At 43.3% G+C, this 14,316-nt stretch overlaps 1 protein-coding gene across 2 annotated transcripts in view; it reads right to left on the bottom strand.

The window, feature by feature from the left end:
• Positions 1-13,667, bottom strand: part of Polr3b (RNA polymerase III subunit B) — a 93,171-nt gene extending 79,504 nt beyond the window's left edge. Inside the window, exons 1-8 of one of the 2 annotated variants that reach the window (XM_090328563.1) lie at positions 13,451-13,667; positions 10,495-10,527; positions 8,328-8,384; positions 8,179-8,243; positions 7,283-7,358; positions 2,899-2,999; positions 2,462-2,553; positions 1,049-1,166 (exon numbers count right to left, since the gene is read on the bottom strand). In XM_090328563.1, the coding sequence (XP_090184689.1) occupies positions 1,049-1,166; positions 2,462-2,553; positions 2,899-2,999; positions 7,283-7,358; positions 8,179-8,243; positions 8,328-8,384; positions 10,495-10,527; positions 13,451-13,522 (614 nt within the window). In that variant the 5' untranslated portion in view covers positions 13,523-13,667. Of the gene's footprint in view, positions 1-1,048; positions 1,167-2,461; positions 2,554-2,898; positions 3,000-7,282; positions 7,359-8,178; positions 8,244-8,327; positions 8,385-10,494; positions 10,528-12,859; positions 13,113-13,450 lie in introns of those variants that run through there. The other variant, XM_090328564.1, reaches the window with a different exon arrangement.
• Between the last annotated feature and the right edge of the window lie 649 nt (positions 13,668-14,316).

Raw genomic sequence — 14,316 nt, 5'->3', positions numbered from 1 at the left:
TGATGATGATGATGAAATAAACATGTATAAAGGACCTAGGACCCAACCTGCTCTGCATATGTGCTTAATAATAATTAGCCAGGGCTGTTATCTGCTTCTCCACCAGAGAGAGAGTTGAGGCTACATTCTGTTCCTAATACACTGTCAGAAGAAAAACTGCACTGTACAGACGACTATGCCCAATATGTCTAATTCTAGAACTCATCAACCCCCAAATTTCAAGTTATGTACAAAAATAAACTAGGGGAAAAAGTTACAAAAGTATTCAAAAGAAGTTGTTGTAGATAATTAGGTTAACTGTGAAAAGCTAAGAACATGATGTTCAATCCATGATAGGATTCACTGAGTATCACATGTAACATAGTCTCCATTTCAATGCATGTAGGAACATACATGTAAACAGCCAGAAGGAGAGGGAGCAGGAAAAGCTTAGGGGTGTTTTTTGCATTTTTTTCCCTACAAATTTTTTAAAGCAGCTGGATGTGATGGGTGCATGTCTATAGTTTTAGCACCCAGGAAGCTAAAGCAAAAGGATGAAAACTTCAAGATCAGCTGGAGCTACATTGTCAAATCCTGTCACAAGGAAAAAACAATACTATAGTTAATGATATAATTAAAAGCCCAGCTCTGGGGCCGGGAGTTTGGCCTAGTGGTAGAGTGCCTGCCTAGCATTCACGAAGACCCAGGTTGATTCCTCGGTACCACATACACAGAAAAAGCCAGAAGTGGTGCTGAGAGGCTCAAGTGGTAGAGCTCTAGCCTTGAGAAATCCCAAGGACAGAGCTCAGTCCCTGAGCTCAAGCCCAGGACTGGCAAAAAAAAAAAAGCCCAGCTTAATTAAAATAATTAGTGACCTTTTCAAATGATGTCCCTATACCAGCATCAACAAAATAATAAAATCAAATACTCAATAGTTACACATTTATACAAACATCCGATGCAAATAATTTTTTTTTAAAAATCACACTGTTACTGAAAAGAATACTGCCCGACTGTGCATCCAAGAAAGCCAATGGGCTTCCTATGAACCCTTCTCTGCCTCCCATACCTGGTAACGGATGCTCCAACGGCCCCCTTTCTATCTGCCTCCACAATGATCCTGTTCTTAGAGAGCTGCTCCTGGATGAGAATCACTTTTTCAACTCCTTTCACGATGAAGTAACCACCTGCCCAGAGGAAACAAGGAAAGTCACCTCTTCTTTAGCCAGCACAGGCTCTCCCATGCCTATGGCTCAGGCTGCCACTTCACTTGAAGGGGCTCCAGTACCACTCTACAGCAGGCTGAGAATGGTCAACCAATGATAAATAGAGTGAGCACACAGACTTCATCTCATTGGTCTATACACACATGACAGACACATGAACAAAAAAATATGGAAGTCCAGATCTCCTCAGAACATAAAGTTCAGTATATAACTACAAAATTGAGGAGGGAAGGTTGAGCAAAATGGGGGAGAGTGATGAAAGGGGTAACACTGATCAAGACAAATTGTAATCATAAATGCTTTGCTGAATGGTGAGTACTTTGTGCAACTACTTATAATAGAAATGAAATTTAGAAAAAAAAGAACAGAAATTAACGATTGCCAATAGAAACTGAAATTTGCCCCAAGTTTTCTAACAAACTGGTGATAACAGTAGTCTGAGATAGTTTCCAAAACAATACCCCCTATTCAATAAAGCTCACATGATGAAATGGTGCTTTGGCTCAAGGGGTAGGGCAGTAAGGCCTTGAGCTGAAGAGCTTAGGGACAGCGCCCAGGCCCAGAGTTCAAGTTTCATGACAAAAAAAAAATTAACAATAACCAACTCAGAATTCCATTTCCCTGATTCACTGCATTTAAAACAGCATAAAGTGGGGCCAGGAGTTTGGCCTAGTGGTAGAGTGCTTGCCTAGCATGCACGAAGACCCAGGTTCAATTCCTCGGTACCACATACATAGGAAAAAAGCCGGAAGTGGTGCTGAGGCTCAAGTGGTAGAGCTCTAGCCTTGAGAAAGCCCACGGAGAGTGCTCAGCCCCTGAGTCCAAGCCCCAACTGGCAAAAAAAAAAAATAAAAATAAATAAAAAAAAATAAAACAACAAAAAAAAAACCAGCATAAAGTGAGTAAGCTACTAGAATCTTTTCAGACAAGCCTAGACAAGTATATTTGGAAGATTATTCTTGAATTTTAAGCAAATCAACAAAAACCACTGAACAAAGGTACAAAGAAAAGGCTGAGGAACCATGGCAATAAAATCAGAACTTGGGGTATTAAAAATCTTAGGTCCACAAAAGAGGAAATGGCATAGATTAAGAAATCCAGATGAACAGAATAAAGTTGAAGCCTAATTTTCAGATGTTTTGTGAACAATTTTATCCAGCAAGTTCATCAGAAGGCAGAAAGGCACTGTTTTGAGGAAAACAGCCACCTCCAAGCAAAAGGGGAAAAATGAGGAGTAAATCCAAGATATGTCATACCTGGGTCTAAAGGACATTCGTTCAGTTTTGCAAATTCTGCTGGTGTCTTCCCTGTCAGAACGCAGTTGGAACTTCGCAGCATAATGGGCATCCTGTTAAAAAAAAAATCCGTGGCCAAAGCTGTGGGAGGGGGGATCTGTATCTCTGCACAGCTTGTAAAGAAAGGCAGGGATAATAACTTTGGGAAGGACCCAGGACCAAGTGATTACTAAGGCACAATGCTTCTCAGGGACAGACAGTGAGCAATGACGCCTCTGCAACACACACTGCTCTCTGTGCCTCACAAGACTCACTCAGATCCACCAAGTAATCCCTGATGGGCATCTTTTCCCTCAGAGTTCAGATACAGACATAAGGCATAAAAACAAGGGCGACTTGCTCAAGGTGCATCACATCAGGGTAGGGCTTTTGGCTCCAAAGCAAGCTTCATTTCTCACCTGCCTATGGGTAGGGCGTTTCGAATGATCCTCTGGCTGCCTCGGGTGTACTCAATGTCCACGGTAATGGGGGCAGAGTATGTCATGTCCCTCAAACGGCACTGGAACAGAAGCAGATGGTGAACGCTCCTCCTCTGAGAAGGAAAGGATCCTAATCCCTGGGATCACTAACCCTAGTAGAAGTATGTTCCATGCTGAATGTGGCTCTTGCATCCCGCTGGGAACTGGAAGTTATCAGCCTCCCTTCTCTATATTGTCCCAGAAAGCCCCACACTATTCCTTGCCCAGCAAGTCAGGAAGTAGAACAAACCAGGACTGACTCCCTTCTCACTGATCTGATTCCATCCCGGCCTGCTGCCTAGTTGTAAGGCAGATGCCAAGGGAATCCATGGAAAGTAATTGGTGTGGCTGGGCTTGTTATTCCAGAGTTAGTAGCAATGTAAAAGCAATGAATGTATAGAGGAACACTAAAGCCAAAATCATCACAAAACCCCTCATCAATGGCTATCACAAATCACTCAACATATCACTCAAACTGTTTCTGAGCCTTTTACAGTATTTTAAAAATTGATGATGTATGCTTTAGCAAACTAAAGCATGACATGGCAATGACAAGACAGATGTCACCTGATCCAGGCCTGATCCAGGAAACAACATCCGAATCTCTCATCAGGTGGCATGCAAGTTCAAACAGAAATTCTCTGAACGTCAATCATACAACTTAGGGCCATGGTGCGACATTCTCTCTCTGGTTTAACTGAACTAAAGGCAGTTAGATTTAAACTTCTACCCTTACAGAGTGCCTGAGATTTTGACATAGTACTGTTTCTACAACTGAATAGGAAAGTCCCCACAGTCTTATGCATTGAACACATTTTGGGAAGAGGTAAAAGTTTTAGGAGACAGGGCCTACATGGAGGATTGAGGATGGGGGTGAGAGTGCTTTTGATGGTTATAACTGGTGCCCAATAACTTCCACTCTCTGCTCCCTGTTTGCCATGAGGTGAGCAGTCTCTTCCACATACTCCTACCACCACGATGCTCTGCCTCAACACAGGCCCAGAATCAAGAGACCAAAGAGTATGGGCAGGAACTTCTGAAATGGTGAGCCAAAATCACCATAATTTCTCTGTTTAAGTTGTTTCACTCAAGTACTTGGTCACAGCAATGCAAAAGTAATCAACATACTGAGCAATAAAAATTATTTATGTGGAGTATATTATCAAGGGGACCAACAGTAGTGTGGCATGACAGAATGTAGACTATTGCCTAGATTCTAATTCTGATCCTGTAACTTACGTTAAAGTCTTCTTCTGCATCTCAGTCTCCTCTTACATATGAAACATGAGTGAGAATCCTGGCCAAAGTATAATTTCCTTTTTTTAATTTTTTTTTTTTTTGGTGGTAGTGGGGTCTCAACTCAAGGCTTGGTAGGCAGGCACTTTACCACTTCAACCAGGCTGCTCACCCTTTTCTTTGGTCTTTTTTTTTTTTTTTTTGGTCAGCCATGAGTCTACAACTCTGGGCCTGGCACTATCCCTGAGCTCTTCAGCACAAGGCTACCGCCCTACCCCTTGAGCCATAGCGCCACTTCTAGCTTTCTAATGGTTAATTGGAGGTAAGAGTCTCATGGTCTTTGGTGCCTGGGCTGGTTTTGAACCGTGATCCTCAGATCTCAGCCTCCTGAGTAGCTAGGGTTACAGGTGTGAGCCACCATGGTCGGCTTCCTTTTCATTTTTTTTTTTTTTTTGATAGTCTCAAGTTATCACAAAGGTTAGCCTCGGACTGTAACATAGCTGAGATGATGTAACTAAGCTGGTATATTTGCTGAGATAGGGTCATGCTAACTCTTGTGCCAGCTGGCCTCAAACTATGATCCTCCTGTTCTCCACTTCCAAAGTAGTAAAAATACAGTTTTAGAATCATGCCTGGCATACATAGTATATAAATATTATTGATAAAGTTAATGTAATGCCCATGACAGAAAGAACATTAACAAAATTAGCCCAAAGGTAAATAAAATTCCACAGGTATGATTCAAAAAACAAAATAAGCTGGAGATGTGGCTCAAGTGGTATGTGAGCTGGCCTAGCAGGCAAGTACAAAACCCTGGGTTCAAACTCTCACGCCACCAAAAATAACAACAACAACATAAGAAAACACCAAAATGTAACTGGGAACCCACTCCATCTGTCATTTTCCCCCTCCTCCCCTCCCCTCACTGCCCACTCTCCTCCCACAGGATGGGTTGTGCTGGGCCGGCAGAGCCCAGGGTGTGTTCCTACCTCCCTCAGCCCTGCTGTGGCTTAGGTCTGCCTCTACCTGCTCTCACTCTCCCTAGCTCTCCAAGAGCCATATAATCATGCTTTCATCAATATCAGAAAGAGAATTATGACCAGTGTGGCTTCCACACTTCTAAACTACTTCAAATATTTTGTTCCCTTCTCTGAACTCAGTGATATCATATGGAAGATAATTTGGAGATGGCCAGCTGACTGCCTAATTGTTGAAAAACTGGAAGGGGCTCTCAAAATGGAATGGGGAAGCCGAATGGCTACACAGGTTCCTCAGAACCTGGTCCCCATCCTGACACTTTAGGTTTGCACCCCAGGGCCACTGTCTCACTGTTATTTCAGCAGGAAGAATACTGCATCTATTATTTTGTCAATGCTGAGTCACAAAATAAATGTTTAATAAACATTTGATGTCTAAATAATACTAATGCTTTTCTACAGAGTGTCTGGTTTCTTGATCTTACTGCCTATTGAAATTTGCTTATACAACAACCCTAATACCAAACATCTCTCTTGTTCTTTAGTAAAGACTCCCATGCTTCAATCCCTAATTACTGTTTTAGTTTTGCTTGAACACAAACCAGATGAAGCTACAATCCATGTTCTTTCTGGAATCAATTCCCAGGGTGAACGTTAAATGGAAGAATGTGAAGAGAAATCCAAGAACAGTTAGAAGCCAGTAAGTGGGCATGTAATCCTTTATCTGTGCTCTGTTAAAACCTTGTTTTTCTATTTTCTTCTCTTCTATCTCTCCTATTAAAGAGCTCCTGGGGATGGGGGACAGGGAGTTTGGCCTAGTGGTAGAGTGCTTGCCTAGCATGCATGAAGACCCAGGTTCAATTCTTCAGTACCACATACACAGAAAAGCCAGAGGTAGGATGGTACTGTGGCCCAAGTGGTAGAGCACTAGCCTTGAGAAAGCCCAAGGAGAGTGCTCAGGCCCTGAGTTCAGTCCCCAGGACTGACAAAAATAAAATAAAATAAAAAATAAAGAAGAGCTCCTGGACCTTGGTCTCTTGTGACTAACACAATGCCTGGCTGACCCTTGAAGTGTGCTGGGTGAGTGACTTCAATGAAAGCACACTGTGTGAGGCCCGGCAGCTTGGAGCTTAGCCCAGACTGCTAGGAGCTCGGAAATGGGACAAAAACAGGGCCACAGAAACAGTCCATGCTAGTTCTGATTACATAACAAAATAAACAGTGCCAAATTGCTTCCCTGCAGCCCAGGTTGAGAATCTCCTTCCAAAACGCCAGGGTGAGAAGAGTTTGAGATGTTGAGATATCGCCCATTTGTGGAGACTTGGGTCACTCACCATCACTGCGTTCAGTTTGGGGTAGGGAGTTCCTAACCTGTATGTTAATGCTTATTATTGTGGTTACTTTTGTTTCAGAAGAGATTTTTAAAATTTGTTTTGAAACAATCTTTTAAAATATCTATTACAGGGCTGGGAGTTTAGCCTAGTGGTAGAGTGCTTTCCTAACATACACAAAGACCCAGGTTCGATTGCTTGTTACCACATACATAGAAAAAAGCCAGAAGTGGAGCTGAGACCCAAGTGATAAAGCTCTAGCCTTGAGGGGCCGGGAGTTTGGCCTAGTGGTAGAGTGCTTGCCTAGCATGCACGAAGACCCGGGTTCGATTCCTTGGTACCACATACATAGAAAAAAAAAAGCTGGAAGTGGTGCTGAGGCTCAAGTGGTAGAGCTCTAGCCTTGAGAAAGTCCAAGGACAGTGCTTAGGCCCTGAGCTCAAGCCCAGGACTGGCAAAAAAAAAAAAAAAAAAAAAAAAAAAAAGCTCTAGCCTTGAGAAAGTCCAAGGACAGTGCTCAGACACTGAACTCAAGGCCCAGGACTATTACAGGGCCAGGAGTTTGGCCTAGTGGTAAGAGTGCTTGCCTAGCATGCACAAGACCCGGGTTTGATTCCTCGATACCACATAAACATAGTAAAAGCCAGAAATAGTGCTGTGGCTCAAGTGGTAGAGCTCTAGCCTTGAGAAAGCCCAAGGACAGTGCTCAGGCCCTGAGCTGAAAGCCTAGGACTGGTTGAAAAAAAAAGTATCATCTGCATTAAAGCAAAGGATAATTACCTCATGAGGGGACACTGGTCTTGTTACATTGAAGCTTTCTTCAACATCAGGAAGCCCAACGTAGATATTAAGGTATCTGAAGAGCAAAATATTTTATTACCAATTATGCTTCCTCAGATAATACACAATCAAGCAATGGAAAGATAGGACTAGATTATAACCAATAAAATTAAATATTTGTGGCCCAAATTGATATAAAGATAGGATAAATAAGAGCAAAGGACAGCCCCTCATTAGCACAGAAGCTCAGATGGAAACAGAGTTAGTAGTACACTACAGTAATAACCAGCACAGTAAGGCTGCTGATGTACAGTAAAGTCAATGGAGAACTACGATGGTCTTTCAAAGGATCTCTGTAAACACAGAATAACAACAAAAGGGAAAATAGTTACAATAAAGAAAGCTGGAAGATAGCACCTTGACCAACTGACCCTAGTTAAAATCATCAGAAACAAGATACTGACATCCATATTCCCAATAAGAATCTGTGAAAATTGCTCTCTCTGGTATTTCTGCCTCAAATGCATAACCAAGTATAATCCCGAGCAAACATCAATCACACTCAAACTGAAGGGCCTTCTACAAACATGGGTCAAACGATTCAAAACTGTCAAAAGTCATGGAGAGCAGTAGAGACCAACCATCAACAGACTGCAGACACTAGGAAGGCAAAGGACATAATATAGTTCCCACTGAGCATGAGAAACAGGACACTGGTGGGAAAACGTGAAGATAGGTTGACAGAGTAGCTAATGGCATGGCATCAGTGCAAACTTACTGGTTAGAGAAGTGGAGGGGAGAAGAAGGAAAAAGAAAGGAAGAGAGAGGAAGGGGAAGGGAAGAGAGGGAGGGGCTCTATATAACCAAGCAGCATAGAAGGGTAGTTGGTTTCTTACTTTAAGTACCACATTGGGTCAGCATCACTCGTAACCTTTTCATTAGCTTTCATTATCTTCTTTATCTGCAGTGGGGGGAAGAACAACATTAGGAATGAGACTCTGGCTTCCAATGATTTCTCAGCTATGTCCACTTCTGAGATGCTTACCTCTACGTTAATAAAATAGTTGAATGAGTCTATATGCTGTTTCACGAGGCCTTTCACCTACAACGAACACAAAGTACATAGCAGATTATACCAAGAAAATAAGCTGGGTGCTGTAATCCTAGTTACTTAGGAGGCTGAGATCTGAGGATCATGGTTCACCGCCAAAGCCTTGAGACTCCTATCTCCAATTAATCACTAGAAAATGGGAAGTGGAGCTGTGGCTCAAGGGTAGGGTAGTAGCCTTGAGCTGAAGAGGTCAGGAACAGCGGCCAGGCCCAAAGTTCAAGCCCCATGACCCACAAAAAAAAAAAAAAAAAAAGAAAAGGAAGTAACAGATTATACAACTCATTCAAAAGAAACAATGAGATTTTCCTCAAAATATGATAAAACAACCATGAATTTTTTAAATTCAGCGATCTGCTTCATTAATGTGGATTAATTCCACATTAATTTTTCATTAATCTCATTCCATTTCTCTACCATCTTATCAAGGCACACCCTACCCAAAACTTTCTAGCCTTTGTAATTCACAATGCCAGAATCTGAATATGAATCTAACCACTGATTCCACATAGAATACTAAATTTATAGATTGGATGGAGAAATTGGGCACCAACTTTTCAACCCTATACAAAGTTTCTCCCTTTCCCCCCACTTTTTTTTTTTTTTTTTGGTCAGTTATGAGGCTTGAACTCAGGGCCGGGGCAATGTCTCTGAGCTCTTTAACAAAAGGCTAGTGCCCTACCCACTTTGAACCATAGTGTCACTTCTGGTTTTCTGGTGGTTAATTAAAGATAAAAGTCTCATGATTTTTGTGCAGGGCTGGCTTTGAACCACAATCTTCAGATCTCAACCCCCTGGGTAGTTAGGATTACAGGCATGAGCCAGCAGCACCTGACCAGTCAGTCAGTCTGTCTGTCTGTCTGTCTGTCTCTCTCTCTCTCTCTCTCTCTCTCTCTCTCTCTCTCTCTCTCTCTCTCTCTCTCTCCCTCCCCCCTCTGTCTCTCTTTCTCCCTCTCCCTCTCCCTCTGTTTCTCCCTCTCCCTCTTGTTAAGCAAACAGGCTACTGTTTAATCACTTGCCTCTTGGCACTACACACCCACAGATTAGACCAAACAGCACAGTTACTTGTGCTAAGTGTCACCAAATCAATCTCAACATAAAACCGATTGGCATGCCACAGGAAGAAATCCACAGCAACCAGTCAGAAGGGGACTAGTTTAAGTGGCTGCCAAGCAAAAAGTCCTCTGTCACTGGACCAATTCTCAATTCCTTCTTACTATTTTCTTCTACCTATTTCTGCCTATAAAGCTCAGCTCCTTTGCTTGAATCATCAGAACACCCAACATTATATAGGATGAGGTTTTGCCTGATTCTATGATTTCAAATTAAAGTCAATTCTTTCTTTAGAATTATAACTTAGAGGGCAGAGGCAAGGATACTTGAATTTCAACTTGCTTGCCAGATAGGTGCTCTACTTCTTGAGCCATGCTCCCAGCCCTTTTCTGGCTTATTTTTTGGGTAGTCTTGCTTTTGCCTAGGCTGGTCTGAACCTCAGTCCTCCAACTTAAACTTCCTGTGGAGTTGAGAATACACCAGGGCACCACAATACCCAGATTTTTGTTGTTGTTGAGATAGTGTCGCATTAACTCTTTGATGGGGATGGCCTCCACCCTCCTGGTCTCTACCTCCTCAGTAGCTAGGATTAGAGAGAGATACAAACCACAGTGCCAGGAGCACAACTTGTCTGGTTGTTGTTGTTGTTTTAAACATTAGTTACACAGGAAATGGGGGTGTCATTGTTAAATTTCCACAGTGTACTCTCATCAAACTCATCCCCTCTACTGCTTCCTTCTATCCCTAGTCACTCACTTAAAACTTCTTCAGCTCCTTACAGCCGTTAGGACAAAAGCCAAATCCTTCACATAACTTTCACACCCATCAGTGCTCCTAGCTGCATTTCCAAGCACTTTTTCTCCCTGTGGCCTGGATGCCCAAGTGAACCGAACAAAACTCTACACATATTTCAAGTTTCATTTTTTTCTTGGCTATAAGATTCATTCATGTTATTAACATATATCAGCATTTGATTTCTTTTTATTGTCAAATGTTACTTGCTGACTTTTATCTTGTAAAAAATAACTGTTATTAAATGATAAACAATTACCTTTAAAAATGCTGGAAGCAGCCTCCATTTTTCCTGTGAATCAAATAATAAAAACATTAGCAAAATACCTTTACAAATTATTTCAGTGTATTTAGAATGATTATATCATAGTGACCAAAGAAAGTAATTAAAACAAAAAGAGCTGGCCACTAGTGGATTACATGCCTGTAATCTTAATTACTCAGGAGACTGAGATCTGAGGATCAAGATTTAAAGCCAGCCCAGGTAGGAAAGTCAATGGGCCACTTAGTTCCAATTAGCCAGAAAAAAAAAAAAAAAAAAAAAAAGAAGCTCCACCTGGAAGTGGAGCATGGTTCAAGTGGTAGCATGCCATCCTTGAAGGAAAAAGAAAAGAAGCTCAGAGTCAGAGTCTGAGTTGAAGCCCTAGGACCAGCACCACCCCCACAAAAAAAGAATAACTCATAAATTCGAAGTGGAAAGTATATGTAAATATGCATGATGTACATGCTTACAAATATACATCTTAATATCACAAATATTGATAGTTCATTTTATATTGTATAATTATTTTTTGGTGTCAGTTTTGGGGCCTGGGTGCGGTCCCTGAGCCTCTCTGTGCTCAAGGCTAGAACTCTACCACTTGTGCCACAGCACCACTTCCAAGTTTTGAGTGGTTAATTGGAGATATGAGTCTCACGAAGACATTTTTGCCCAGGCTGGCTTTGAACTGTGATTCTTAGAGCTCAGCCTCCTGAGTAGCTAGGATTACAAGCATGAGCCACTCATGCCCAGCTACTTGTATTTTATTATATCTTCATGATACTTCCTAAGGCCTGGGCACTGTCCCTGAGCGTTTGTGTCAAAGGGTAGCACCTCTTATCACTTGAGCAACAGCTCCACTTCTAGCTTTTTTTTTTTTTTTTTTTTTTGGCCAGTCCTGGCTTGAGCTCAGGGCCTGAGCACTGTCCTTGGACTTTCTCAAGGCTAGAGCTCTACCATTTGAGCCTCAGCACCACTTCTGGCTTTTTTCTATATATGTTGTACCAAGGAATCAAACCCGGGTCTTCATGCATGCTAGGAAAGCACTCTACTGCTAGGCCAAACTCCTGGCCCCACTTCCAACTTTTTTAGTGCTTAACTGGAAATGAGTGTCTCACAGACTTTCTTGCACCGGCTGACTTCAAACTGTCATCCTCAGATCTCAGCCTCTTAAGTAGCTGAGATTACAAGCATAAGCAACCTGTGTCTGGTGAAACAGAGGACTTTTAACCAGCAGAGTAAGATAAATATATTTGTGTGTTTCAGCTGATATCTAACTATAGGAAACGGAACAGATAGGAGTGGGGCAAGTCGGGCACCAGGTAAGACAGGTAAAGTTAAAGAGATGGGAATTGTTCCTGGTGAGAGAGCAGTAGAAATGAAGTTTCCCATTTGTATGTAGTTAAAAAGCAAGATGTGATATGATTCAAGGGGAAAAGGAACTTTTTTTTTTTCCAGAATCAAGAAACTGGAATCTAGGCCCATTGTGGAGATGCACATCTGTAATCCTAGATAGCATCAGGCAAAAATGAAACCCTGCCTGAAAAAATAGCTAAAAGCCACAAAAGACTGAAGTCTGGTGCTGATGGTTCACATCTGTATGCTAACTCCTTGCGCTGAGATCTGAGGATCAAGATTCAAAGCCAGCTCAGGTATGACTCAACCTCAATAAGCTGCAAAGTAACAATAATGAAGTGCATTTGTTTTTTCAGCAGATCTGGGGTTTGAACTTGAATCTTTTACTTGTTAGGCAGGTGTTCTATCCTTTGAGCCAGACTTTTAGTCCATTTTGCTTTAGTTACTTTTGGGTTGCAGTTTGGCTTTTTGCCAGGACTGACCTGGATAATGACATCTATGCTTTCCCCCACTGCGGTGCTAGGATGACAGGCTGAAAATGGAATCTAGATAACTTTTTGCCCAGACTATTTTTTTTTTTTTTGTGGGTCACGGGGCTTGAACTTGGCCTGGGAGCTGTCCCTGAGCTCTTCAGCTCAAGTCTACGCCCCCTACCCTCAAGCCAAGCCCCACTTCCCGTTTTCTAGAGGTTAATTGGAGATAAGAGTCTCAGGTCCTTTTGTGCCCGGGCTGGCGTTGAACCTTGATCCTCAGATCTCAGGTTCCTGAGTAGCTAGGATTACAGAACGCGCCCGGCTTGCCTAGACTATTCTTAAACCACTGTTGTCTTGATCTCAATCTCCCCAGTGTAAACCACTGAGCCGGACAAAAATAGGATTCTTATAATCCCAGAGTCGTCGGTCCCATCACTCTTCTTTCAACCCTTCTAAAGCACCTTGTATCCCACAGGGATAAAGTACGACTTCTTCAGATGTTTAACAAACACACACAAAAAATTGGTAATCAGTACCTTTATCCACCTATCCGTTACCCTTTCCCTCCTTAGTTTCACCCTACGGTATTATTCTCAATTCCATCAGAAAGCATCTGATGGTCTTTATTTATGAGAGTTCCCTCTACGCCAAATCTGATCTCTTTTGACAGTTCAACTTTCCCATTTCTCCATCCCACGGCTCCTTTCCAGAACACAAACTACATCAAACGATCGCATCTAATCGCAAAGTTCGCTGTGGGGGCAGCTATGCTAAAATCTCCGGGAAAAAAAAAATCTCATCAAAGTCACAAGGGCTTCCTCTCCAGGAGACACGGCGGCGAAATTCTGAATAAGTGCTTCGGGGCTCCTTCCCTATCAGGCCGGAAAGAGCCATCACCGCCGGGGAAGCGACCTGACAGCTCGTACGGACTCGCTCCCCACCAGCACGCGGACGCCGGAGCAGGAGCCGGGCGCCGGCGCGCAGGCTAGACACGCATGCGCGGAGGCCGCCGCACGCATGCGTGGAGGCCGCCGCCCCGCCCCTCACCACGGCCCACGACTCTCCGGACAACGCCTCCTTCAGCGGCCGGCGGCCTCTTCCGCTCCTCTCCGCCTCACAGCGCTTACCTCCACCGTTGGGATCGGCGCCGCCAGCTGCTCTGGGGTCAGGTTCCCAAACTCTTCCGCCAGGACGTCCATGGGGACGCTCTGTCGTTCCACGTCACCACAAAGGGAGAAAGACAGGGCCCCGAAGCTCGGTTTGCCTGCCCCAAGCAAACGGCAGCGCGCCTGCAGAGCGATGGCGCGGCGGCTTAAGCTGTCCCCGCCGCACTTGTGGATTTGGAGACGCGTTAGAAAGGTTCCGCCTGCCCCCCCAACCCCACCCCGAGCCGGAACCTGAGGTGGAAACCGGATGTGGTGGAGGCGGAGCCCGGAAACCGCGCCCCCTAGTGTGGGCCGGAGGCCTTGTCCTGGTGATCCCAAACCCCACACTGCCTTCTTTGCCAGTTCGAGCTCCAGGAAGGATCAGCACGGCGTGGGCTCTGACTTTTACAGTGATTTCAAAAGAAGTACAAACAGCATTTGCACAACTCTAGAGATGAACTATTTCAGTGTTAAAGTCGTAGCAGAAAATGTAGGACTATTATCCACAGTGAATCGATGAGGGGACTGCAAGGATGCAACACAGAGATCGTAAGAGATTTGATCACAGAATCCTAAACAAATATGATTTATGATTCCATGAAAGACTTTCAGTTTTGTGATGCAAATCACCCTGAATAGGGTTTGGTTTTATATATCTATAAAATATATATTTATATATATTAATATATATTATACACACACACTCCTAATCCCTCCTACCTGGGTTATTTTTGCCTGTATAGGACCTAAAACCAAGATCCTCCCAACCTCTACTTCCCTAGAAACTGGGATTTCAAGGATGACTCATCAGGCCCAATCCTGGGTATGCAACTTAATAAACAAGTTGG

Source organism: Megascapheus bottae, chromosome 2, assembly GCF_031878675.1.
Source record: "Megascapheus bottae isolate mThoBot1 chromosome 2, mThoBot2.hap1, whole genome shotgun sequence".
Classification (NCBI taxonomy): domain Eukaryota; kingdom Metazoa; phylum Chordata; class Mammalia; order Rodentia; family Geomyidae; genus Megascapheus; species Megascapheus bottae.
This window is presented reverse-complemented; position numbering and strand designations above follow the sequence as displayed.